The sequence below is a fragment of the Heptranchias perlo genome, chromosome 15 (genome assembly GCF_035084215.1).
Source record: "Heptranchias perlo isolate sHepPer1 chromosome 15, sHepPer1.hap1, whole genome shotgun sequence".
In the NCBI taxonomy this organism is placed as follows: Eukaryota; Metazoa; Chordata; class Chondrichthyes; order Hexanchiformes; family Hexanchidae; genus Heptranchias; species Heptranchias perlo.
The window spans coordinates 43,269,169-43,295,704 of record NC_090339.1 but is presented as its reverse complement, the minus strand read 5'-3'; the positions used below and the strand labels follow the sequence as shown (position 1 = coordinate 43,295,704).

The following is a 26,536-nucleotide window of genomic DNA, read 5'->3' as shown; positions in this document are numbered from 1 at the left end:
TCTGACATAAGCTGGCTTGGTAAAATAAAATATTCATTATGTGGATTCTCTTGGTCATCAAATGTTTAAAAACAAAACTGATGCATTTAACTTAGAATGCTTCGAAATGCTTGAACACATACAGTTTTACTTTTGTACGTTAAATTTTGGGTTTCATCTTAAAATTAGGAACTGCTACTAATATTGCCCTTCGTGTTACACCTGATCACAATTCCAGTATATAAACAATTCAGATTTGAATCTGCATTCACAGACTAAAGATGATCGACAGGATGGTCGCATTGTACTGATTTAATGACTAAGAAAAAGCATTAGTCTTGGGACTTGGTACTGTTTTATAAATATAATCACAGCTTTACACTACTTAAACATTGAAGTCTCCTCTTTAAATATTTTCAATGGATCACCTTTGCTACCAATTTACAAAATCAGTTATCTGCAAACTTGAATTTTTTTTTAAAGTATTGAAATAAGCAAATTGAAAGACACACAAATCAGTCATGTTTGGTTGTGGACTCAATATTTTAAATTCACTAAACAAAAATTTTATCTGCAAATTTCAAATACAATAGGCATGTTTAAATTGTCATAGCCTTTGCAGCAAGACCAAAAAGGAGCAATATTAAAAGATTTAAAAAGCACCCTCAATAAATTTTCTTTGGTTTAATGACCAGTTTCCCCATCCAATTATTTAACCTATGAAAGGCTACCGAGAAAACCACAATTCGAAAACTATATTTATGACTATTTTCTTACTTCAAATATGCAATTAATTTTTCAAATTGTTAAAATTTGCATTATTTGCATCTGGTGTGCACATTATTATATATTAAAGTTGCATACTGAGGGTGATGTTTAATCGTAAACTTCTTGTGAAGCTTGCTCTTATGGGCAAACCCATTATAGTAACCTGTTGTGCCTGTGGGCGGCACTGTGATAGGAGTTTTCAATGTTAAGGCTTGTCACACCTTGCCTGTCACTGATTCAAGCATACAATAGGTGCTATTTATACAGGTTTAGAGAATTAGTTACTGACTTTGGTGAAATGTAGGCTATAGGCAGCTTTTTAAAATTATAGAAAAGGAGTGAACACAGTGAAGACATTGATGGTAGAACTACATGACATGCCTAAAAAATATGCAGGTAGAGAATTAGGTTGGATACCAGGAAGTCTGAGACATCGCCCCCTGGAACTTCGCTTCTGGCAGGTGCGGCAAGTATGAATGGACTACAGACTTTTTAGAGGGGATATTCCTGAGTAAGGAGGACACTGGCATATTGGGGAGGGGAGTAGGGGGTTAGATGTAATCATCTAACGATGCGTCCAAAACATGCTGGAGCTTGCTCGATTGCTTTATGCAGTTGCGGAGAAATTTCCCAGTTTTTCCTTCAACAGACTACAGATTTCTTTTTTTTTGTGCCTCTCCCAGGAGTTACCATTAGCTTTGATGTCAGCCTCGACTCAGTGGTAGCATTCTTGCCTTCGAGTCAGATGGTCATGGCTTGCTTCTAACTTCATAACATAGGTTGGTACTTGAGAGGTTTTGGTGACGGTCTGAGGGAGTGGTGCACTGTCAGAGGCAGTGTTTCGGAGGAGACGTTAAACCAAGCCTGCCCTTTCTGGTAGACATAAAGCATCCTGTGACACGATGCAAAGAGCGGAGGATTTCTCCCGGTATCCCTGGCCAACGTTCATCCCCTTAGCCAACACCACTAAAAAAGGTGATCTGGTTATTTATATTAATGCTGTTTTTGGGACTTTGCTGTGGGACTGGTTGCCATGTTTGCCTATTTTACAACAGTAACTACATTTCAAAAGTACTTAATTGGCTGTAAAGCACTTTGGGACATCCCGAGGACGTAAAAGATATAAATGTAAGTTTTTCTTAGTCAGGTCGAGAGTGCTAGATTGCAAAATCTAATGGACAGAGTTGGTCTGACTTTACGTATCCTTCTCGCTGTTTTTTTTTGCATTTTAACCAAATGAGAAACTGATATTTTCATCAAAAGATATTTGTCTTCTACTGATGGACAATTTCTGCCTATTAACATTTTACAATCTTTTCTAGAATATTAAATATAACTACAAAAAGTTTCTTAGAAGCACTAATACAATTCAAGTGGATACCTCATTTCAGCAAAATACTTGGAATCTTGTTTGCTCAACAACCAAAAGCCCACAGCAAGTCATAAAAAAAACTAAGTTACAAAAGAAGTACTGTAGCTACTTTCCTGCAGGGATCAGTACTAAATTAATCTTGTTTACTTGTTCAAGTTCTTCCAACAACTTTAAAATAAAGTAGAATGCAGTACCTTATTAACTTACCCCTATCAGACTCTGAAGACTCTGACCGTGGAACTGGGGACTTCAAGGACCCAGCAACGACTGCTTTTTCCCCTTTAGTGCCTGTATGACTTTCTTTGGATTTGGCATCCTTCAGTGCATCCCTCTCCTTGGATGGTTCCTTTTCTTTCTCCTTTTCTGAGTGTGATTTTGCTTCAGCACCACTAGACGTCAACCTGGATTTATCATCCTTTGCTGTCTTCTCTTCCTTCCTGATTTTCTCTTTTTCTTTTTCCTTGTCTGCCTTTGGTGTTTTCTCCTTGGTCTCCCGTACTTTTTCATCTTTGTTCATTCTTTCTTCTTTTGCTTTCTCCTTTCCATCTTTAGCTGTTGTTTTAGCCTCTGGAGGGACTGTTGGAGTTGTCTTATCTTTCTTCTCCTTGTCTTTTTCTTTCCCACTTTTTTCTTTCTCTTCTTTGTCTTTTGTTACTTTGTTGCTGGAAAAGAATATAAAGTCCATCATAAAATTTTGCCATAGTACTATGTGCAGTTTAAGAGATAATGTGTAGTAGTAGTCGGTTCAGATTCTTTTAGCAAAACTCACTCTTAAGTATTATTGATTGACGAGTTACTGGCCACAAACAGCATCGTACAATAAATCCTCATTTTTAGAAGCAAAAGGAATTTATTTTTGAAAAATGCAATGCCAGGAAAGCATTCTAATTTCCTTACATTGTCAAAAGGCAATCATTTCGTAAGTCAGCAAAAGATATCCATTTTCATGAACCCTACTCAGCATTGTGTCAGTGGATGATATATGGATCAGATTTGTAAATCTATCACATTCTACTAAAATATATAGTAGTAACCTATATTTAGATAAAAACTATTTGTAATTAAGTCAATCAAGTCCTTACGAGCGCCATTTGAAACTTCTTCAGCAAAGGCAGACCGTCAATACAATAATGCAAATCATTTAGATGTCTGTCAAGTATTCATTATCAAAAGTTTTTTTTAAATCTAAAATTTCTAGCACTCTTGCCTATAGTTTGAGTCCCAAACCAAGAAAGGGCTCATAATCTAGGTTGGTACTCCAATCAACACTGATCACTGATGCGGGGGGGGTGTCTTTCGCATGAGATGATAAAAAAAAATCTCATCTACTGGTTCAGGTGGACATTAAAGATATAATGCTATTTGAAGAACAGGGAGTTTCATTGGCCAGCACTCCGTCCTTAGCCAATACCACATAAGATAGGTTAACTGGTATTCCATTTCACTGATATTAGTGGGTGCTGCTAACAGAATGACTGCCACCTTTGCCAACCTAACAGTCAGTGCACTTCAAAAGCAATTCATCACATGAAGCACTTTTGAGACATTTCAACATGAAAAGGCATCATGTAAATAAAGTATAGCGGAAAATCAAATTCTTACCTATTTACAGCATTGTTTCCATTACTGGCCGTGACTTTGGGTGTTGCATTAGCAGCTTTGTTAGTAACTTTAATGGCACTCTGAGATTTCTCCTTCAATTTATCTGTTAAAAGAACAGAAAACAGACATTTTAGCTCACTCCATCCAGCACATGAGCTTCTTGTTGGTCTACCCAAGAACACAGTAAATCAATTTTTATAGAAAGGTAAAAAAAAGTGTATTACACATGAATATTTAACCATTTATGAATTCTAAAAAGTAAGGCAATATCTTAATATGAAGAAAAACTCTGTACGCCATGTATTTGTACTGGCCTGAAAAATTCTAACTGATGGGACGTCCTAGGTATCAGAGTTGAGACCACTTTCACTCTATAGAAATGATCTGTGCTTAGTCAAAAAGAAGCGGATACGAAATTTTGCTGAGACAAAACTGGGCTTATTAGTTTGAATTTTAAGCAAATTGCTGAAATAAATATATTGCCATCAGAAGCAGGGACTCCTCTGGGTTGCATCACTCATAGCTATGCTCCAATGTTTTAAATTTCACTTCCCATTCATTCTGATGACTTAATGGTCTTTTAAAATAGATTTTATGAAGCAAGTAAGGATCAATTTCTTGCAATATTTTATCTGCTAAAGCACAATCAAATTAGCAGTATGCCAAAGGCAAGTTTAATAGCAGAATGACAAGTGAGAGGCCAATTAGCTTTAGATTTTAAAAAATATTTTTCGTTAATTTTTCTCTGCCTTGCTCCTGAAGACATGGAGTTCTGCTGAAGTTCGGTTCTACAGTCACCGACTGTGCCCATTAACTCTTATGGGCAGCATTTTGCATGTATGAATCTGAAGTGAGCATTGACAGGCTATTTTATCATGAAAGGCCTCACAACCAATCCTGATTCTGTCCTCATCCAACATCCACATACATGTACTTTTTTCAGCAAGCATTACTGGATAATAGTCAGAAGCTTGCCTGATTTTTCCCTTCAGTAATCTAAAAGCAGAGGCCAAATGTAGCATCCCAATTGCTGTTATGGCTGAGATCAGCCAACTCAGCACAGATGGTGAATTGAATATGGGGCTTGTGGTCTGCCTTGACCCATAAAGAATTTTTCATTGGCTGAATTCCTAAACTATTAGTCTGATGAAGCCTCTATACGATGATTTGATGCATTAAGGAAAGAGCTTTGATTAGTATATACAGTCAAGCAATTGTTCATACCTGTCTCCTCATTTGTGCCTTCTTCTGCTTTAGCTGCATTGGTGGTTGCTGCAGCAGGTTGTATGACCGTGCCTGGTCCATTCTGAACTGTTGCAGGTGTTGCACTCCTTGCTGGCGGATCCTTGTGGTGGAATTCATTTTCAGGAACCATGTATTGTTTCCTACTTTTCAACTGGCCAGAATAGCTGCAAGTCCCACAGAGTGTTAAACAAGCAGAGAATTTTTTTTTTGCAAGACAAGTATCAAAGTAGTTATAAAATAACCAATAGCTATTCATTTACCTTTTCTAAAATAAAAAATTATATATTTTGAGAGTTGACAACTTTGATCAACAATGTGGAGTCTCCATCAGTACTTCAAGGAATTATATCTGATACCCAAACATAGCTCTTTTTAAAATGAGAATGGAACAGCCATCAACTTTTCCTGAATTCCCAGTGGCTCTGCAGTGCAGCTGCCCCATATCTATCTGTGCTTACATTCACATCAAAGCATATTGCTGAGAGCCTGGTTACTCTCTGGCCAAGTCGACTCATGTTGCCCATCTCACCAGTCTTCAAAAGTAGCTGAGTTTGACCAAGACACACACAGGATTCTTGCTTGGCAAGATTTCTTAGTCATACGTGCTAAAGGTTGTCACAAGCTCATCCCATTATAAAAAAGATCCTAAATGTTTTGTGCTGTGAACATGTTCCTACGGCTGAAATCCCCACATATATGTATATTTTGTTGTATTTGTTCTTAACTTACAGTACCTTAACTTGCATCCTCAGGACTTAGCTCATCATAAAAATGAATAATGACCAGATGCCCACTCAAACAAAATTCTGCAGATGGAATCGCTCAGGTGGATACCTGGTTATTGCACATTGATAGCCAAATATTTATGTAACTAATTAGGCAGCTACAAAACAAACTGCAGTGATCTTATATTAATCGCCACAGTCAAATACAGCTTAGAAATAAAACTAAGGGAGAAACGTGCGGATGCTCAAGGAGAATCAACCCCAAATTAAAAACTATACAAGCCATTTAATTTAGGATTAAATAATTAAAAGCCGCAGACATTTGAAGTACTCTTAAAATACTTTTGGCAAGATACTATTATATAGACCAAATTTCTGTCACTCAGTAAAACGGTACATTGAAAATACCATATTGCCCCACTATAAGGAATAATGGAGCCACCTAGTGATAACAAACATGCAGACTTTTTTTTTAAATGGGATTTTTTTTTTCCCTCTCCTCCGCTCCTGAAGAAACTAACTAATGCTTTAGGGTGCAGATCTAAGAATGCCAGCCACCCTCCAGTGAGCTCAGGCAGTATCAGCAAACTATGATAATGAATGGCCAAACATGATCCCATCTGCACTTTTGAGCATCAAGCCTGGCTGAATTTTCTCCTTGTGCCCCAACTGCTGCAAGACGGAGATCAGCTAATTCAAAATTAACCAGGAATCAAACATGGGCCCTTCTGGTTTGTATGCCCTGGTGCCAAGCAGTTCTGTTACCCACTAGACCAGAGAGCATTCCAGACATACCGTTAATGGAAATCTTGAAAGCTGCTCATTCAGCACTGTATCCATTTAAACATCAACAATCGTTGCTGTTATGATGCTCATGTTCAGGTAAGTAGATACATTTCCCTACACTTCAAAAATACTTAGTCAGTTGTGAAGCGCTTTGGGATGCCCTGAGGTCATGAAATGCTCTATATAAATGCAACTCTAAGATCTGGCTTTCAGTTGGCTACTTGCCATTGCAGTTGTGCTTAGGCTAAGCCTCAGAACAGTCTTGTCTCACAATCTTCAATTTGATAAGAAATATAGAACATGGCCCAAATATTAATTGGAAACAGACTGCATTAAACTGCCAAGGTAGCCCCTTGGAAACCAAATAAGGCCAATTATTTTTTAAAAACTTGACACACTAAGTTAAAAGGCCAAGACTCATCATGCCAGACACGACGAAGGTTGAAAAGATTAAAAGGCAAGATAAATCAGGAAACAGTGATGAGAGGCACTTATGCAACAATCCTTTTACATGGCTGCCCATCTTAACACTGATAATCTAGCTCTCTTCTCCCAGGAGAATCATAGAACCATGAAAAATGGGTTCCTGATTCGATCCTTGGTCTGTGCCAAGTTAGCTGATTTCAAAAGGGATTTTAAAATTGGCCTCGCCAATCCTGGAAGAGGAAGGGGGAAAATAAATGCTTTTTTCCCCCCAAATATGATCATTGCAGTAATTTTACTTAGCTCCACCATTTTAAGTTGCAATTTCATATTTAAATTTCATTTCAAAGCTGTATTGTCCATTTTATTGTACTGTATAATCCCAATCAATAATTCAATAATCATTAATGCACTATGTCCATTTGCTCAATGACCCTCAAACTTCATGTTAATGATTTCAAAATAAATCTTTTCATGAAAATAAAGTTGCATTTAGCTATCTTTTACTGCTTTGTGAGAATTAATCTTACATGTACAATAGATGTATACAACTTGTTTTCTAAAATGGTGGACCACTGATTCTTCATTTCAAATTACAGCTGAGAAGACTCCGTAAAGATAGTATCCTAGATTTTCTGATCAGCATTATTTTAATGGCATTAATCCCTTCATTTTAAATGGCAATTCCAAATCTAAAGCAGTGCAGCTGATAAACCTCGTCACTAAAACATAAAACAGATATTGTCCGTTAAACTACTTTGTATTAAATTTCATTCATTTGATTTCACTTTGTTACCCCATAGCCAGAGCATAGAGATCAGGTCTCTTCTCCTTTTCTTCTTGGCAAATTTTATGCACTCTTCGCTCCAATGCTTGACCTAGATTCAGTACTTTAGGATACCAAGGAAGGACTTTAGTCAACACGATCAATATGTTCCGGATATGCACATACTCGCCAGTTTCAAGGCAGTGTACAGATGCCTAAAAGAAAATGCAATAATTAGACTACAAACTTCTAAAACTGGCTTAGATTCTTTGTATATAAAACATGCAGTGTTTTGAGATTTTCCCATTCCAGCCAGTGTTAATTTTTGTTGAGCAAATATCGAGAATAATCTGCACGACCATGAGCAATGCACACCCTCCCCCACCAATAAAAAAGTCCAACGGTTGTTAAAGTGCATAACTTAATTAAATAGGGTTAATAACCAGTGTAGTAAAGTAGCCTTGCAATCAATAACCAGTTCCGTGACTGGTTTATCAGTGTGGTACTCAGTGTACAGTTGTGAAGCTCCCAGTTAGTGGCAAGTTTGTTTATCTCAGTTGGGATGGAAATAGAAGTACTGCAAATATGCACACCACCCTGAGGCAAAAGAAAGGAAGAAATAGAGTTCCAGCTCCTGACCACAAACCAAGCTTCTGGATATACATGCATGAGTCGACATGCGAGAGGACAGAATCAAGTATGACTGTGGTGCACCAGTCAGCTGAGGAACAATCTAAAAATCAAATGTGGGTCCTTCTGCTCTGTATGACTCAGCTACACACTGTCCTACGTCATAATGTTAAAAAGATGTGAAACGCTGTCAACCCCAATTTTTTCAACAAACAAGTAATTAAACAGATTGAACAAATGTCTCATTCTTTGTAATAATAACAAAAAGGGCATGAAATAAAGCTACGGCTTTGTGGAATTGATGAAAATCCAAATATTCATTCAATAAACTTTTGTTGACCCTCGAAGTAATTTCAAAGAACAAATTTTCATTTGCAGCACAATTCTGTAATAAAACATCTTGTTCAGTCAGCCACGCATATATAGACAGATGAACAAATATTAAATGTTTACATACACAAAGTAATGGCACAAATCCTTGCAAGAACACAATCCATGGCCCCAAATCCAATACACATTTTGCCAGAAATCCTGCCACTGACATCATGTACAAAAAATTATTTGTTCAGTATACAATGATAATCATTTAGAATGCCTTATTTAATAGGCTGCCCTCACCATCACTAGTTTACAACCTCAAATTAGTATCTGTGCACTCCACCTGTGGCTTTAGACATTTGATACTGAGTTTCAAGTCACACAGAAGTGTTGAAATGCATGAGCCCTACTCAATACATATAATTAATCTTTACATGGCAATTAAGTGAGCTGGAGATGGTGGTATAGGACAGTATTTTAACCCTTCAAGCACCAATCACTGGTGGCAAAACTTCTTCCTAATCTCAAGAAAAAAAATCCTTAATTCCCAAGACAGCTTTGGTTGAGGAAAGTCCAATCAGTCCACTTGATTTCATCTTTGCAAAATATCAACCTTACTATCTTCCCATCGCAACATCATTTGTTTGTTAAATAAATCCACAGTTCTGAACTGAACCGATTTTCCCAGGAAGTTGTTTTGGCTTTTGAATAACCTCTATGTAAAGAAGAACTTCCAAACATCTGTTTTGATCTTCACAACCCTTAATCTGGACCCTCTCATCCTGTAGGCCGTGTATCCAAAATTATTTCAGGTTGATTACCTCTATCCTATTAAGTGACATGTTAATGCTCCACCCACCCCCAAGCTGTGACAGCAACAGTATAGATTTTTATTATTTCTACCAGAACATTAAAAAAGAGGCAAGAAAACTTACTTTGGTCAATTTGTAATGCCACTTATGTACAACATGTCTGAAATTCTCATAATCTAACTGGTCAGCCTTGTTGCCTCCATCAAATCCACTTGCTCGTAAAATTGTGAGAAACCCTGGGTAATTGCCACATTCCTAGGGAAAAAATAGAAAGAGCTTAAGAAAAAAAAAAGACCCAGCTGGTTTCACTGAAAACTCCTAGTTTATTAAGTGCTAAGAAAATTTGACTCGAGAGATACAAGAAATAAACTGTAGTATCTTGCCATGTCCAAAGCAATATTAAAAGGTTACCTTATCATATATAGGTCTATCACTGTGCCACCTGGTGACCGTCTCCAACATGCTGCAGAGAAACCTGCCATAGCGACTTGCCTCATTTTCTGTGCAGCTCGCGACAGTGTAAATAATGTCAGAAAAGACCTAAAAAAACAAGAACTTGTACATGAAAATCGACAGTATACAAAAAAAATACAAAAATCAACTTCTTTTGAAATATATGTGTTTTTACCCGATCATAACACAGAAGTGTAGAAAAGTTAGGTGTCTTCAGCTGATGAACTAATTCCACAAACTTAGCACAGTAAACTGCATCTATGGCTGAGAAGATGCACCGTGGGAAGATGCACAGTTGGAGGAACTTTGTGATGGTCTCGTTTTTGGTAGATTCTGAGGGAAACAAAACACAATTAAATAGAGGTCGTATGAACCAAAAAAAATACATTTATGCAGTTAAGGATTTTGACCAGCATGAAAGAAATGTAGAAGCTCCTACACTGAAATTTGCATCAGTATCTTAATGTTTTATCCTTAATGCTGCCATGTATGAAATACCACAATGATTTCCTCACTGAAATGCTGACAGTACATTAAAAAATGAAGAAGGCTCCTGAAATGGCCCAATGGGTAAAGGCACAGTCAGGTCAAGCTGAACCCCCAATCCACAATGAGTTAGCAAATCTCAGCAGTGGTATGAATATCTCAACCATAAAGGCAGAAAAAAAAAATCAGCTACCATTCCCACTCCTAACTGCTATCCAGTGATTCCTACTGGAAAAAGAGTGAGAGTGAGTGTGTGTGTGGACACAAGGAAACAACAGGATTGGACTCAGTATTGATGCTCTCCACCTTTAAAATGCCTCTCACACATTCTCCACGCTTAGACATGAAGAATAGCCACTTAAGTAAAGAACCAACATTCTCACAGAAACAAAGAAGACTTGATGCAGGGGTAGAAGAAAGGAGGAGAGAGATTTGGTGGGAAGAAATAAATAACTAAAAGCTGAGCAAAGTACACAATACAATATCGAGACCCTGATGACATTTTTTTGCTTTGTTAATCATAGATCTTGATGAAACCATCAGCACCAACACATATAAATCCATTATTTTGAAAAAAGTAAGTTAAATAGAAATTGGATGGTGCAGTATGTTGATCACATCTGTGAGCCATGGGTTTGAAGACAAATAGTGTAAAAGTTTCCTCTTTTTGTCAGGTGTAAGGGGCCTATGTGATCTACGTTTCTGGAACCTTACCAGGCATACGTCTGCTGGCTATAATTGGCAAAAATTGCTAACCGCATGAACAGAGATCATAAAAATTATTGATGTGAGAAATGCAGTGTATTCTTTTTGTATTAGGGGTTAAGGCACACCTTCAGGGCAAGGTAGATTGAGTTTTAATCATCGCACATGTTACAACTAACAGATGATTCATGCAAATACTGGGCATCAAGAGTGAGAAACTATACCCTTGCACAACAGTGCCATCCCTCACACATGGAGATTAGGCCTTTTGAGGTACTGGAGGGTGACTGGTACATGTCAAACCATATCCCAGCATGAGTCAACCTCTTCAGGAGAGGAGAAATGGAAAAATGGATAAAACAAAAATTAAAAGAAAATAGCATTGCAGGCTGTATACCCAGGCCATTGTAAATGTTGCTTTGTAACTAAATGCTGGGAGGTGGACTTAAGATTCACAATACTGGGACTGGGAACTCCAAGTGAGTATCACGAGCATGATTGTGTGCCAAATCTATTAAAAGATATAGAGCACTGGCCATTTAGATGCACTATGCGAACCATTTGTATTTTTAGGTACCATTTTTTGTTTGCTTTAATAATTCTCCAGAGTATCCCAAAAAAGAAACTCTAAATTATTTAGATTCCTGTTGTTACTCACTAGCAAGTAGCCAGTTGTCTTTTTCCAGCTTTAATCTCTGCAGAACTCGATGAGCATGCTCTAATTGCTTCTTTTCTTCTTCCTGAAGTTTATCTTGTAATGCAGTGCAGCGTTCTTTTTCCTTCTTTTTCTTATTAAGAGGCTTGTTAAGAAAATCAAATTGAAAGAGCTGTTAATGCAGTCTTGCAACAAATAAAAGTTGAAACTGAACAATTCTTCTAAGTTTTCACTTTTTGAAATTTAACTCAAACACGCCAGAGCTTCAGAATTTTTCTTTAACCATAAACTATCAAAGTTGTTCACATACACTTGAACACATCATATACAATATCAAGCTTCACCAATTTGCTTTAATTAAAACCATAATTCAAAGAAATCAAATAGTTTCAGTGATGTGCTCCAACACTGAGCTGCCCCATAAACAAGTCAGTAATCACAATAATCAATTATAATTGGCATTCCCAACATTTAATCAAGCACTTGATACAAACATTACAATAGAAATTAGTGGCATTTAAATTTGAACTGCCTTCAGGCAGTTAACATAAAGCCTTTAAAACAAATGTAAGCATTCCAACTGAAAACAAAAGTTTGATTTCTGGATTCTTACCATTTCCTGATTGTCATCAATAGCTTTCATTTGCACCTTCAGTTTGTTTACTTCTCGGTCATAACTAGTGCTGGGGACAGCAAGGTCATACATGGAGAGAGACCAAAATGTGGCATAGAACTGAGGGCTGATGTCATCCCATACTTTGGGAGGATGAAGCGAGACCACAGCATCATGGACAGGTGCCATTACTAATTCACATGCATTGATGTATTTGTGAACTTTCTGTTGTTGTTTGTTCCCCTTTTCAGCTTTCTTCAGTTCATCATATTTGGACTAGAAAAGAACAAGCAAAAATAAATGTACTTAGCCAACACTTCAGTACTCATAAATATAATGGAAATTTTGCTACGGAAGGAAACTATTTGGCCCATTGTGCTTGACCCCACTAGAACACCAAGTGAAATTACTTCAAGAGCAGTAAGGATCCTGAAATGTTTTATGCCAAGCAAAAAGTGATTGCGTTAAAATTACTTGTTCTCCTTCCACCCACCCCCAGCCCCAAAAATACAAAAGTTACAACACAAAATGGGACATTTGACCCACAGCACTGAAACGGACATCCCCTGTGACTATGACCATGGTGCATTGTCACTCCTCATCCTATATAATTAATGCTGTTACATCTTGATTTAAAAAGTATCACCTCACATTAACTGACAGTGAATTCAATTAACCACTTTTTAATCCATTCCCCATCAATATCCCTTTGCAGCTTCCTTTGATCTTCTAAAGAAATATTTTGCTATGATCTGCAAATTTTGACCACTCCATCGAGGCCAATATCCAAAAAAGCCCACAAGAATATTTTTGTGTCATGGTAGAAGATTAAATATTGATAAATGTAATTGGCCTTTTCCAACCATGTTGGCAAAAATTCAGACTTTTCTTGTGATTAAGAAATCAAGGCAATCTAGTATCACGCCTCAGTTCAACTTGGTTTGAGTCACGTGGCTATCAAATACAGCAGGAAGCTTGGTCAGTGCTCAGCTGGTACCTTTCTGTTTGAAAGAGGGTAGATTGCAGGGAACAGCTTCTGAAGGGAATGTATTTTTTTTAAATGATGAGGGAGGAAATTTTTTTTTTAAAGCCAAAAGCTTCCAAAGAACAAACTTATCAGCATGTACATCAAGTTTAAATCACATTTCAGTTAAAATCATTGGAAAATTGAATCGACTGTACATATAACAAAGAATCACTTTGGGAAATAATGCAGCCTGCTTTCTGCAGATATAATAAATTCTCTTCTATGATGTTGAACATAAATATTTAACTTTGCAGCAGGCTGTTGTACTGTTAAACTTAATAAACATGCCCTACTAGCAGCAAAATGAAAAAAAAAACAAATAACATCCAAGACTTAAGTAAAACCAGCACAGAATGTAATCCTTGATAAGAGGAAAATTTCATAAATGCACTCGATTACAGAAGCTATGTATGCCTCTCACAGGATCCCACTGAGCAGCCTCAAGACCATCTTCAGGTCACTTTCTATCCACAAGGATGAGGATCCTAAGAAGCCTGAAAATTAAAAAGGAATCTCACTAAAATCAGTGGCTCTTAAAGATATTGATGTTCTGGAAACCCATGAAGTAACCACAAGGAGGTGCAGGACAGGTTATGACTTTATTCAAGGTCACAGAATTTTGCATGGCTGAGGAAACAAATTGCAGTATTCCTTCTCACAGGTAGCATGGTGTTACTGCAAACTCTACCCATAAAGGGCTAACAAGTGGGATATGGTGTTGGGTGTAAGAAAATTACACGTGGCAGATGAAATTTAACGCTGAAAAATGCGAGGTGATGTCTTTCAATAGGAAAAATGAGGCGAGGCAATATAAACGAGAGGGCACAATTCTAAAAGGGGTGGAGGAACAGAGGGATCTGGGGGTATATGTGCATAAATCATTAAAGGTGGCAGGGCAGGTTGAGAAAGCAGTTAAAAAGGCATACAGAGTCCGAGGCTTTATAAATAGAGACATCGAGTACAAAAGCAAGGAAGTCATGATGAACCTTTATAAAACACTGGTTCGGCCACAACTGGAGTATTGTGTCCAGTTCTGGGCACCACACTTCAGAAAAGATGTGAAGGCCTTAGAGAGGGTGCAGAAGAGATTTACTAGAACGATTCCAGGGATGAGGGATTTAAATTACGTGAATAGAATGGAGAAGCTGGAATTGTTCTCCTTGCAACAGAGAAGGCTGCGAGGAGATTTGATAGAGGTATTCAAAATCATGAAGGGTCTAGGCAGAGTAGATAGAGGGGAACTGTTCCCATTGGCAGAAGGTTCAAGAACAAGAGGGCATAGATTTAAGGTGATTGGCAAAAGAACCAAAGGTGATATGAGGAAAAACTTACTTACACAATAAGTGGTTAGAATCTGGAATGTACTGTCGAATGGAGTGGTGAAGGCAGATTCAATCATAGCCTTCAAAGGGAACTGGATAAGTACTTGAAATGAAAAAATGCGCAGGGCTGCGTGGATAGGGCAGGGAGTGGGACTAGCTGTGTTGCTCATGCATCGAGCCAGCGTGGACTCGATGGGCCGAATGGTCTCCTTCCGTGCTGTAACCTTCTATGATTAAGGCAACTCTGGATCACACTCCAGTTCGAGCTGGTTTGGTTTAAGTACTGCAGGTAGCTTTGCCAATCTCCGGCTGGTTTCTTTCGGCAGTATTGCAGCTTTGCACACTTAATAGGGGACCACAAAAGGCATTGATTGAAAAAATATGGGGGTGGGTCCAACTGTTGATTCCAATGGATGCAAAATTTATCCTAAACACAAGTCCTTAATAAGGCAATGAGGAGCAAAGGGCATTTGTCTTTGTCCATTTGCCAACAAGGTCATCTATGTACGGAACCACAAGAGATGGGTGAGATCCTGAATGAAAATTTCACATCGGTATTTACGGTTGAGAAAGGCATGGATGTTAGGGAACTTGGGGAAATAAATAGTGATGTCTTGAGGAGTGGGAGGTGCTGGAAGTCTTAATGCGCATCAAGGTAGATAAATCTCCAGGACCTGATGAAATGTATCCCAGGACGTTATGGGAGGTTAGGGAGGAAATTGCGGGTCCCCTAGCAGAGATATTTGAATCATCGACAGCTACAGGTGAGGTGCCTGAAGATTGGAGGGTAGCAAATGTTGTGCCTTTGTTTAAGAAGGGCGGCAGGGAAAAGCCTGGGAACTACAGACCGGTGAGCCTGACATCTGTAGTGGGTAAGTTGTTAGAGGGTATTCTGAGGGACAGGATCTACAGGCATTTGGAGAGGCAGGGACTAATTAGGAACAGTCAGCATGGTTTTGTGAGAGGAAAATCATGTCTCACGAATTTGATTGAGTTTTTTGAAGGGGTAACCAAGAAGATAGATGAGGGCTGTGCAGTAGACGTGGTCTACATGGACTTCAGCAAAGCCTATGACAAGGTACCGCATGGTAGGTTGTTACATAAGGTTAAATCTCACGGGATCCAAGGTGAGGTAGCCAATTGGATACAAAATTGGCTTGACGACAGAAGACAGAGGGTGGTTGTAGAGGGTTGTTTTTCAAACTGGAGGCCTGTGTCCAGCGGTGTGCCTCAGGAATCGGTGCTGGGTCCGCTGTTATTTGTTATTTATATTAATGATTTGGATGAGAATTTAGGAGGCATGGTTAGTAAGTTTGCAGATGACACCAAGATTAGTGGCATTGTGGACAGTGAAGAAGGTTATCGAGGATTGCAACGGGATCTTGATAAATTGGGCCAGTGGGCCGATGAATGGCAGATGGAGTTTAATTTAGATAAATGTGAGGTGATGCATTTTGGTAGATCGAATCGGACCAGGACCTACTCCGTTAATGGTAGGGCGTTGGGGAGAGTTATAGAACAAAGAGATCTAGGAGTACAGGTTCATAGCTCCTTGAAAGTGGAGTCACAGGTGGATAGGGTGGTGAAGAAGTCATTTGGCATGCTTGGTTTCATTGGTCAGAACATTGAATACAGGAGTTGGGATGTCTTGTTGAAGTTGTACAAGACATTAGTAAGGCCACACTTGGAATACTGTGTACAGTTCTGGTCACCCTATTATAGAAAGGATATTATTAAACTAGAAAGAGTGCAGAAAAGATTTACTAGGATGCTACCAGGACTTGATGGTTTGACTTATAGGGAGAGGTTGGATAGACTGAGACTTTTTTCCCTGGAGAGTAGGAGGTTAAGGGGTGATCTTATAGAAGTCTATAAAATAATGAGGGGCATAGATAAGGTAGATAGTCAAAATCTTTTCCCAAAGGTAGGGGAGTCTATAACGAGGGGGCATAGATTTAAGGTGAGAGGGGAGAGATACAAAAGGGTCCAGAGGGGCAATTTTTTCACTCAAAGGGTGGTGAGTGTCTGGAACGAGCTGCCAGAGGCAGTAGTAGAGGTGGGTACAATTTTGTCTTTTAAAAAGCATTTGGACAGTAACATGGGTAAGATGGGTATGGAGGGATATGGGCCAAGTGCAGGCAATTGGGACTAGCGTAGTGGTATAAACTGGGCGACATGGACAGGTTGGGCCGAAGGGCCGGTTTCCATGTTGTAACTTCTATGATTCTATGAATGACAGTGATGTCCCAAAGCAGGTTAAGATTGTGGCATACAAGATATGTCTCCTTCTTGGTTCAGAAGTCTTAGATCTGCAAGAGGGGGAACTTCCCACAGCTCACAAGCAAGATGTTGCACTAAGCTGAGAGATGAATTTGTGGAAAAAAAAACAACCACAAATTTTGGGCAATCTCAAATCTATGGAGATGCCATGATAGCACAAAACTGCATATAATTAGGCAATACATTGACAGTATCAGCCAGAGGCTACAAAGATGGCTAGTGTGGGGACTGGCATGGTTAAGCAATGCTGTCAGGGATGCTCTTTGAAGGCGAAGGTTGCTGTTGGGACAGCTGCAGCAGGAACAGAAATAACTGTGCATTTATGTAGCAGCTTCAACATAGATAAACATACTAGAGTGCATTGCAGAATCATGAGGAAAAACAGATTCAAAGCCAGAGGAGAGATTAGGAGTGATCAAAAATTTGGTCAAAGAGATAGGTTATGAGGAGGGCATGGAGATGTAAAGGCAGTACGATTTAGGAAAGGAATTCCAAAGATGGGGCATAAGCAATTGAAAGCAACATCATCTTTCCACCAACGGCAGAGCAAACGAAGAGGGGATACACAAGAGGCCAGAGTCAGAAAAATTGGAGACTTTATTTGGGGGAGGGTTGCAGCACTACAGGAGGTTACAGTCGTATGGAAGGGCGAGTCTGTGGAGTGGTATAAATACAAGGATGAGAATTTTAAATTTGAGGCACTGCAAGACCAGGAGCCAATGTATGTCAGCAAGTACAGGAGCGACAGGTGAGCTTTTTTTTTATTCGTTTATGGGATGTGGGCATCGCTGGCGAGGCCAGCATTTATTGCCCATCCCTAATTGCCCTCGAGAAGGTGGTGGTGAGCCGCCTTCTTGAACCGCTGCAGTCCGTGTGGTGACGGTTCTCCCACAGTGCTGTTAGGAAGGGAGTTCCAGAATTTTGACCCAGCGACAATGAAGGAACGGCGATATATTTCCAAGTCGGGATGGTGTGTGACTTGGAGGGGAACGTGCAAGTGGTGTTGTTCCCATGTGCCTGCTGCTCTTGTCCTTCCAGGTGGTAGAGGTCGCGGGTTTGGGAGGTGCTGTCGAAGAAGCCTTGGCGAGTTGCTGCAGTGCATCCTGTGGATGGTACACACTGCAGCCACAGTGCGCCGGTGGTGAAGGGAGTGAACGTTTAGGGTGGTGGATGGGGTGCCAATCAAGCAGGCTGCTTTATCTTGGATGGTGTCGAGCTTCTTGAGTGTTGTTGGAGCTGCACTCATCCAAGCAAGTGGAGAGTATTCCATCACACTCCTGACTTGTGCCTTGTAGATGGTGGAAAGGCTTTGGGGAGTCAGGAGGTGAGTCACTCGCCGCATAATACCCAGCCTCTGACCTGCTCTCGTAGCCACAGTATTTATATGGCCGGTCCAGTTAAGTTTCTGGTCAATGGTGACACCCAGGATGTTGATGGTGGGGGATTCGGCGATGGTAATGCCGTTGAATGTCAAGGGGAGATGGTTAGACTCTCTCTTGTTGGAGATGGTCATTGCCTGGCACTTATCTGGCACGAATGTTACTTGCCACTTATCAGCCCAAGCCTGGATGTTGTCCAGGTCTTGCTGCATGCGGGCTCGGACTGCTTCATTATTTGAGGGGTTGCGAATGGAACTGAACACTGTGCAGTCATCAGCAAACATCCCCATTTCTGACCTTATGTTGGAGGTCATTGATGAAGCAGCTGAAGATGGTTTGGCCTCGGACACTGTCCTGAGGAACTCCTGCAGCAATGTCCTGGGGCTGAGATGATTGGCCTCCAACAACCTCTACCATCTTCCTTTGTGCTTGGTATGACTCCAGCCACTGGAGAGTTTTCCCCCTGATTCCCATGGACTTCAATTTTACTAGGGTTCCTTGATGCCACGCTCGGTCAAATGCTGCCTTGATGTCAAGGGCAGTCACTCTCACCTCACCTCTGGAATTCAGCTCTTTTGTCCATGTTTGGACCAAGGCTGTAGTGAGGTCTGGAGCAGAGTGGTCCTGGCTTAGTATGGGACAGAAAACAAGCAACAGAGTTTTGGGTGAGCTGGAGTTTATGGAGGGTGAAAAATGTTAGGAGTGGTGAAAGTAGATTGTCTTCGGAATGAAGAGGGAATGCAGTTGATACCGAGAGCATGCAAATTATGGTACAGGCTGACTGTGTTGGCTTTTTCTTCCCTGTGTTTTAGCTGCAGAAAATTATGGCCTGTCCAAAACTGATGTCATACAAGCAAGCTGACATTACAGAGCCAGAAGGGTTGAGAAAGGTGGTGGAGAAGTTAAGCTGGGTATCAGCATATATGTGGAAACTGATCCCATGTCAGCATATAATGTTACCAAGGGGCAGTATGTAGATGAGTAAGAGGAGGGGACCAAGGATGGACTTGCGAGGGAATTGAGGGGTGACATTGGGAGTGTGGTAAAATAAACCATTGCTAGAGATGCTCCAGCTACAAGATAGTTAAGAGTGAAACTGAGTGACGGAAGTCCCACTGAGCTGGATAAGAGGAGGCATTCGAAGAGGGTGTGATTGACCACATACAAGGCTAGAGAGTTTGAGGAAGACAAGGAGACATGCAATACTGTCACAAAGAACGCAATTGATTGGGGCTGATTCAGTGTGTGGGAGAGGCAGAAACCTGATTGGAAGGATTCAAACAGGGAGTCCAAGGATAGGGAATCATTTACAATGTCAGCCAGCATGGAGGTCAGGAAAGGATGCTGGGTGGTCAGGAATTTAGTGGGACTGGGGTTGAGGGAGCAGAAAGTCGATCTCTTGAATGAGGTACGCCTGGATAGTGGGAAGGGAAGTGAGTGAGAAGCTAGAGAGACAGGGCAAGGATAGGAAGGGGACAACAGGAAGTTTCGTTTCCTGGGCAAGGAGAAGGGGGGAGTGGGGCAAAGAACAGAGGCAATTGAATCTTACTGAAGAAATCCATGAACTCCCCGCCCGACATATTTTAGACGAGTGTGAAGGGAACAAGGAAGAAGGGCTTAAGGAGGCAGTTGGTGGTACAGAAAAGGTTAGCTTTGCCCTCCAAGATGATTCTAAAGCAGTGGATGCTTTGTTGTGGAGATTGAAGCTTGAGAGTTTGACATGGCGATGGATGAATAAACTAGTTGTGCACTGGATTTACAGAAGTTTGCATAACTTGGATGAAACAAAAATGGGTCCTACTAGGGGAATGCCAGAGATGAAAGGCTCGTGTGTAATACCAGGTATTTTAGTAAATTAGCTTGGTAAAAATATTTTTGTAATTAGTCTTAAAAATTACATTTTTCTGAAGATATGATGCAATACATTCTTGAAGAAGTTTGCTATTTTTTTAAAAAGGGATTTCCTGGAAAGTGCTTTCAACTACATAATCGTTTGCTAGATACCGATTACAGCATGTACCCTTGGATGCAGATCAACTGGTTAACCTTGAAATCCATAATGGTCACTTTGGACAGATGGTGCCTACAGGCTAACCTTTAAACCAATTTCCACTAGGAGACAAAGTCTGATAAATTTGCAGAGTCTGCAAATACAAAAGTTTTGTCTTTTGATCAAAGTCAATTTGTAGTTTAACAGATTTTTAGTTTTCTAACATTCCTTTGAAGCCAATAAATACTTTGCTAGTTGATTCATGTTGTCATTAATATTGTACTTCCACATGAATAAAGTAATGAAATACTTAATCTTGGCACAGTGTTGCTTCTCAAGATACCTCTAACCATCTCAAACACTCTGCCGTTGAATAGATTTTGCTTAATTAGTCTCATAATGAAAACAATAATTGGCTTCTCCAGGTCCAGAGATATTCACAGAGCGCAACTGCAATTTGAAAACAAAATCTGTTAAAGGGTGAAATTCTCAAAAGTGGATTTCTCTCTTCCCTAGTGCAAGAGTGGTGAGGCCACAGGTGAACAACTGCCATTCAGGCAAGGTACCTGAAAGGCTGATGGGTCCTAAATAACAGGAATGGAAGAAGTTAATAAAAAAGGGTGCTTCTTACTGCGGTGCCTGAGGTTTTACGTTGACCAATTTGAAGTGTGGGGCTCAAATCTAGGACCATTCTGATCTGTACCATCCATCACCATACCAGGCAGTGTATTTACATACCGTGCAATTGGGAAATGCATGCTTCAACTTTCCTGCTCTGAGTTTTTGTTATTCTAACTAATCAGAAATTAAGGAAGAGACACTGTTGGAAAATAGGAAGAGAAGTGAGTGAAAGTAAAATTGTTCTCCATTTATTTTGAGGCACAGCTAGAGGTGTGGGGTGGGGGGTTGGGGGAAGAAAGACTCCTTGAAAGTCAGACTACTCGACTGTAAGATTTAATATATGGGGCTATAGTAAGTTTAAGAATAATACTAAGCTGACATTATTTTAAAATGGCATGATTCACATCAATAAAAGGAGACTTAGCAGCAGTTAAGGAGGAGAAAGAACTGGGTGCAGATGACTGCAATCCCCCAAACAATAGGATACTTTTAAAAAAGATTAAAGGGAAAATAAGTTTTATCCATCATCGTAGGTACAGCACAGGAGAAGGCCATTCAGCCCATCATGCCTCTGCCGGCTCTGTGGTAGAGCTATCTAATTAGTCCCATTCCCCTGCTCTTTCCCCATAGCCCTGTAATTTGTTTCCCTTCAAGTATTTATCCAATTCCCTTTTGAAAGTTACTATTGAATCTGCTTCTACCACCCTTTCAGGCAGTGCATTCCAGACCATTACAACTCGCTGCGTAAAAAAATGATTCCTCGTGTCGCCTCTGGCACTTTTGCCAATCACCGTAAATCTGTGTCCTCTGGTTATATTGCCTCTCCTCATTCTTACTACCAAAATGCATCACTTCACACTTCTCTGCATTAAATTTCATCTGCCATGTGACTGTCCATTTCACCAGTCTATGTACTCCTGAAGTCTGTTACTACCCTCCACATTGTTTACTACATTTCCTAGTTTTATGTCATATGCAAACTTTGAAATTATGCCCTCTATACCCAAGTTCAGGTCATTAATATATATCAAAGAGAGTGTTCCTGGGGAACACCACAGAATACTTCTTACACTAACTATATAGAAAACAAAGAATATATGATGAGAGGAAGCTACAGTGGTTAAAATTGGAATTTAATTCAGCAACTGGTACTCGAGGAGTTATAAACAGAGTACTAGATATACAAAGGGCAACAAGGATAATTTTCAAACTGGGATCATTTAAGTGTGAAGACAGCCCTGATGCTGAGGACTTCAACTTAGTTTGCGGGGCAAAGACTTGGAGGGGATCTGATCCAGGGAGTTAAGATTATTGAAGGCATGGACATCAAGCAAGAGGGTAGGATGTTTGCAGTGATGTGGCTGGGTCGAACATCCGTACAAAATCAGAGGAAGTAGGGAGTGAGGCTGGTTATATTTTAAGTTTTATTTCTCCCCACATGGTAATCAACCCTTGGACTAGGATTCTAGAGCAGTGTCGTGAAGACGGTTTGCTTATGCTCCTTTAAGGAGTTAGATGCAAATGAGGTGATCACAACATACGGAAGGCAAGAGTGAATTATTTTGGAAAATAATCAGTGGGTCTGGGATCTCTGGGGCTTGCCTGCTTGTACTTGAGGTTGGAGAGGACTCCCAAATTGGCATCAGATCTGTTTTTCCTTCTCCCGGGAAATGGAGGGAAGTGAGGGTTTGTGCAGAGTTGAAATCACCCAGAGGATCGGGTGCGATCACAGATAGGGCCGGATGGTTTTTCTCATCCCAGATACGCAAACAAACACTGATTGTAGAATGTTTTAAAAAATCAGTGGTGCCTTTCCTGACATTTGATGACATCAATTACTGTTTTTGCTTCAGAATCACAGTCTGTGAGCTTAAAACTAAAAACAAAATATCTACCCAAGACAGAACTCCCAAGGCCAGCTAAAAAATTAACCACAAAACAGGCTCAAGTACAAAAACCGTTAAAGAAGGAGTACCAAGCTCAGAAATAATTTGGAAAACAAGTGGAAACATATGTTCTCTTTCCTTCTCCAATGGAACATTAAGCAAATTTGCAAATAAAATCAATTTAAAATAGGAAGTATTAAAGAATAGGTGAATTACTGATACCTAGTTCCTATCATTTAATTTTTTACCACAGATCAAGATGATAAATTGACAGCACTGCAGGATCAACTTCTTTAGCAGCAAGCACTAAGAAAACAGTTTGTGCTGAAAAGTTTTAGAATTACCTAAAGTGCATTGATGTTTTGGTGTTTTTACCGTACTCATTTGCTGCTCGCAGTACTCATGCAATACTACCCTCTGCCAATGGTACTAGCCAATATGAAAGAGCCAAACTGTACCCCAATAGCTGAATTTTCTTGGACCATGAGGTTCTGAGTTTCTTAATCAGATACAACATATAACTGTGGGCTTCCACCCAGATTGGTACTTTAAAGGGCCCAATTGGCAACACACTGCAACAGGAAAAATGAGAGAAGGGCTCTCCACTTGAGCACTATTGTCCTGGTGCCACTAAATAGCTCCATCATTTTAGAAACCAAGTTGATGATTAAATACATCTCACTGATCAGAAACCGAGTTGGATAACAGACAGTTTAAACTAAGCTGAGAGATGAAATTTGTGCTTTCACCAATTTATTGGTGAGCTAGTGTTTAAAGTCCCATTTTCTACTAAGTGTACTGTTAGATTGCCCTTCTTAAAAAATATAAAAGGGAAAAAGTATCACCCATATAGTTAACCTTCCATAGCAGCAGGAAAGCAGCTGCCAGATAAAGCACTACACTTACCGATATGTGATGTGCATACATAGGACGTGACAAGAAAAATGCAGCATCATGAGGTGTGTGAAACTGATTACAAAGAACATCAATTGAAGGCACTCGTTTGATGTAGTCTTCTGTACTTAGATTTGAAGCTAAAAATCCTCCAAACTGTACCAGTGTATCATGGCACTGCAAAAGCAAGTAAGGTGTATTTAGTTTGGACTTCAAATTGGATTTACAAGCATCTTGTACAATATTTCAGAAATCTGAGTGGACTAATATAAACCATGAAAGTACTAACAATATTCATTTAACAGTGGCATGTCTGTGCTTGTGCAACAAGTTTTCAGTCGTAAAACAAACTGCTCAGACTGTAAAGGAAGAAATAAAATGAAATATTTATCTACAGATTAATTCTAGAATGCAATATCCTTATTTTTCTTCAGGATCATGATAAAAGTGATATCTCAAAGTGAAAAGAACTTTGTGACCTAATTTTTGGCAGTAGTGTTTGGTATGCGTGAACTGTTGTATTCATCAAGGTCTGGAAGGTCTACGCTCGGAAATGAAATAATCATCCACTTTTGGTAGCCAGCACCAGCATCAATCAAACCCAGGTCCAGTACAGCATACACCAGACGTTAATTCAAAACTTTGCTCCAATCATAACCTCAGAAGGATACCCCCAACTATACCAATATGAATTTTTCCAATTCCCACAATAAGCTTTCCTAATAATCTGAGAAAGACCATCAATTTGTGCCAAGTTATAGATGATTTTATGCTGTAGAGTCATGCCCTCTCAGAATATAGAGTTGAAAGTGCCCAAACTACTTTGACATGGAGATTTACAACTGGTAAAAAGGTTTTCATCTCATCAGTCTGAGTTGGTTTTAAAATCCAGGCTTTGTGGAGGAGTAGTTTGGAAACACACTGATCCACACAGTCCCCTCACTAAGAATTTATATCATAAGACATGGAAGAAATAAGAGACCCGGCAAATCCTGTTTTTTTCCAGCGGCATAACTTGTTCGGCTACGATGTGGAAGATGGCGCTATCAGCACATTCCCCATTCCAGTCAGGCTGTTAGTGTGTACCCCTCAAATCTTACTCATTCTGATTTAAGGATCTAGTCTATTTTCATGAATCCCTCAATGAAAAGTAACAGCTGCGCCATATGATTTACTAGACTTGCAACCAGTGTTATTCTTTTCTTGATCAATCTCACTCTTAGCATTTGCCCAAAGTTGTGAGCAGTCACTGAAGCGGTTAAGGTGCTTTGCCAAAGACAAACAAAAAATGACAAAAACAGAGTCAACTTAGGGTACCTCCCAGTCAATAGTTTGAGAGTGAGTTTTGTATAGGACTTGAAGCAAGAGCCTCTTCCTATTACATCAGTCAGGGAAATGGGGATGAAGAAACAAAGCGGAAAGGGTGATAGGAATAAACAAAATTCAAATCTCAAAAATAATTTCTTGGTTGATAAAAATATAGTAGTGTTCTGTTATTTGTATTCAACTTAACAAATTTATACCATTTCAAATGTATCCAGGCATCTCAAAATCAGCCTGGGAGAGTTGGAGAGGCTGCAGCCTGGCCTGGGATTAAACTAGCAAGTGTTCAGAAGGTTTGGAAGGTGCTGTTGAAGAAGCCTTAGCAAGTTGCTGCAGTGGATTCTCTCGATAGTGCATACTGCAGCCACGGTACACCAGTGGTGGAGGGGGTGGGTGTTCAGGCTAGTGGATGAGGTGCTGATCAATCAGACTGCTTTGTCTAAAAAAAGAGTATTCCTCAATTATGAACCGACAAGCCTGACAAATAGAATTCCTAAAATAGCCATACCCCATAGAAATCATATGGATTCTTGAACTAATTCATTGCATATCTGTAATGCTTACCTGATCGTACAATTTCCCAACTAATTTGAGATGCTTCTCACCCCCCTCCTGGAAAACAACACCATTTCTCTGCTGAGCCATAAGGAGGCAAAGGGGAAGTGCCAGGTCGTGGTCAAGCAGTGCATCTTTGAGTCGCTGGGATGATTTCTTTGTGTTCCTAATCTGTCCAAAATAGCCACCCTGAAAACAGCGGCAAAAATATTTTATGATGCACATGTTTCGGCCACCCCATCAAAACAAGAATCCCTTGCATGAAATAAAAACCTAAGTATTAATTCAAATCACAAAACAAAACATTGGATGATAGAATTTAGTAGTTTCTAATGCTAACATAAAGGATGTCACTTTTGTATGTTACATGAGACCTTATCTAAGCCAAAGCCAGTTTAATAGCTAACCTCAAAATTAGCTGTTTTCCCACCTAACAGCAAAATTCAATATAAAGCAATATAAATAGGAATGCTTGACTTCTGCCAACATAATGAACCATTTTCTCTTATCTCCTCCAAAAAAAACTGAAATTTTCCTTGACCATCAAATGTTAGTAGTTGTTATGGTTTTCACTACACCGTGCAAGAGGGAAAAAATGACATGTACTACATATTTTTGATGAACCAGACAACCCATTACTACAAATTAATTCTGCTTAAGGAAACAATCACAAAAAAATGAAGATGTTTCTTGAAGCTACTTCTGCTTTGGCCAATAAAAAAGCAACTTAAATTGGCAAATGTCACAGCCCACCCAATATTTATACAATTTTGCAACCTGGTTAGACAGAGAAAATATATTGTTCAAAACAATAACTTCAGGCGCCTGGAGTGTTCCTTCATTCTGCTTCCAACACAAACAATTTTCCCATTTATTTTAAGTGAGGAGCACAGCATACTGGAATCGACACATTTCAAGGGG

At 39.6% G+C, this 26,536-nt stretch overlaps 1 protein-coding gene across 3 annotated transcripts in view; it reads right to left on the bottom strand.

Annotated features, from left to right (window-relative positions):
* thoc2 (THO complex 2) overlaps nucleotides 1-26,536 on the bottom strand; it is a 131,532-nt gene that overhangs the window by 30,027 nt on the left and 74,969 nt on the right. For all 3 annotated transcript variants that reach the window (XM_067997134.1, XM_067997136.1, XM_067997135.1), the window contains 11 exons: nucleotides 25,625-25,804; nucleotides 23,750-23,914; nucleotides 12,339-12,614; nucleotides 11,729-11,870; nucleotides 10,055-10,212; nucleotides 9,838-9,966; nucleotides 9,550-9,681; nucleotides 7,697-7,881; nucleotides 4,946-5,130; nucleotides 3,722-3,824; nucleotides 2,327-2,781 (listed from right to left, as the gene is read on the bottom strand). In XM_067997134.1, the coding sequence (XP_067853235.1) occupies nucleotides 2,327-2,781; nucleotides 3,722-3,824; nucleotides 4,946-5,130; nucleotides 7,697-7,881; nucleotides 9,550-9,681; nucleotides 9,838-9,966; nucleotides 10,055-10,212; nucleotides 11,729-11,870; nucleotides 12,339-12,614; nucleotides 23,750-23,914; nucleotides 25,625-25,804 (2,110 nt within the window). The remainder of the gene's footprint in view (nucleotides 1-2,326; nucleotides 2,782-3,721; nucleotides 3,825-4,945; nucleotides 5,131-7,696; nucleotides 7,882-9,549; nucleotides 9,682-9,837; nucleotides 9,967-10,054; nucleotides 10,213-11,728; nucleotides 11,871-12,338; nucleotides 12,615-23,749; nucleotides 23,915-25,624; nucleotides 25,805-26,536) is intronic.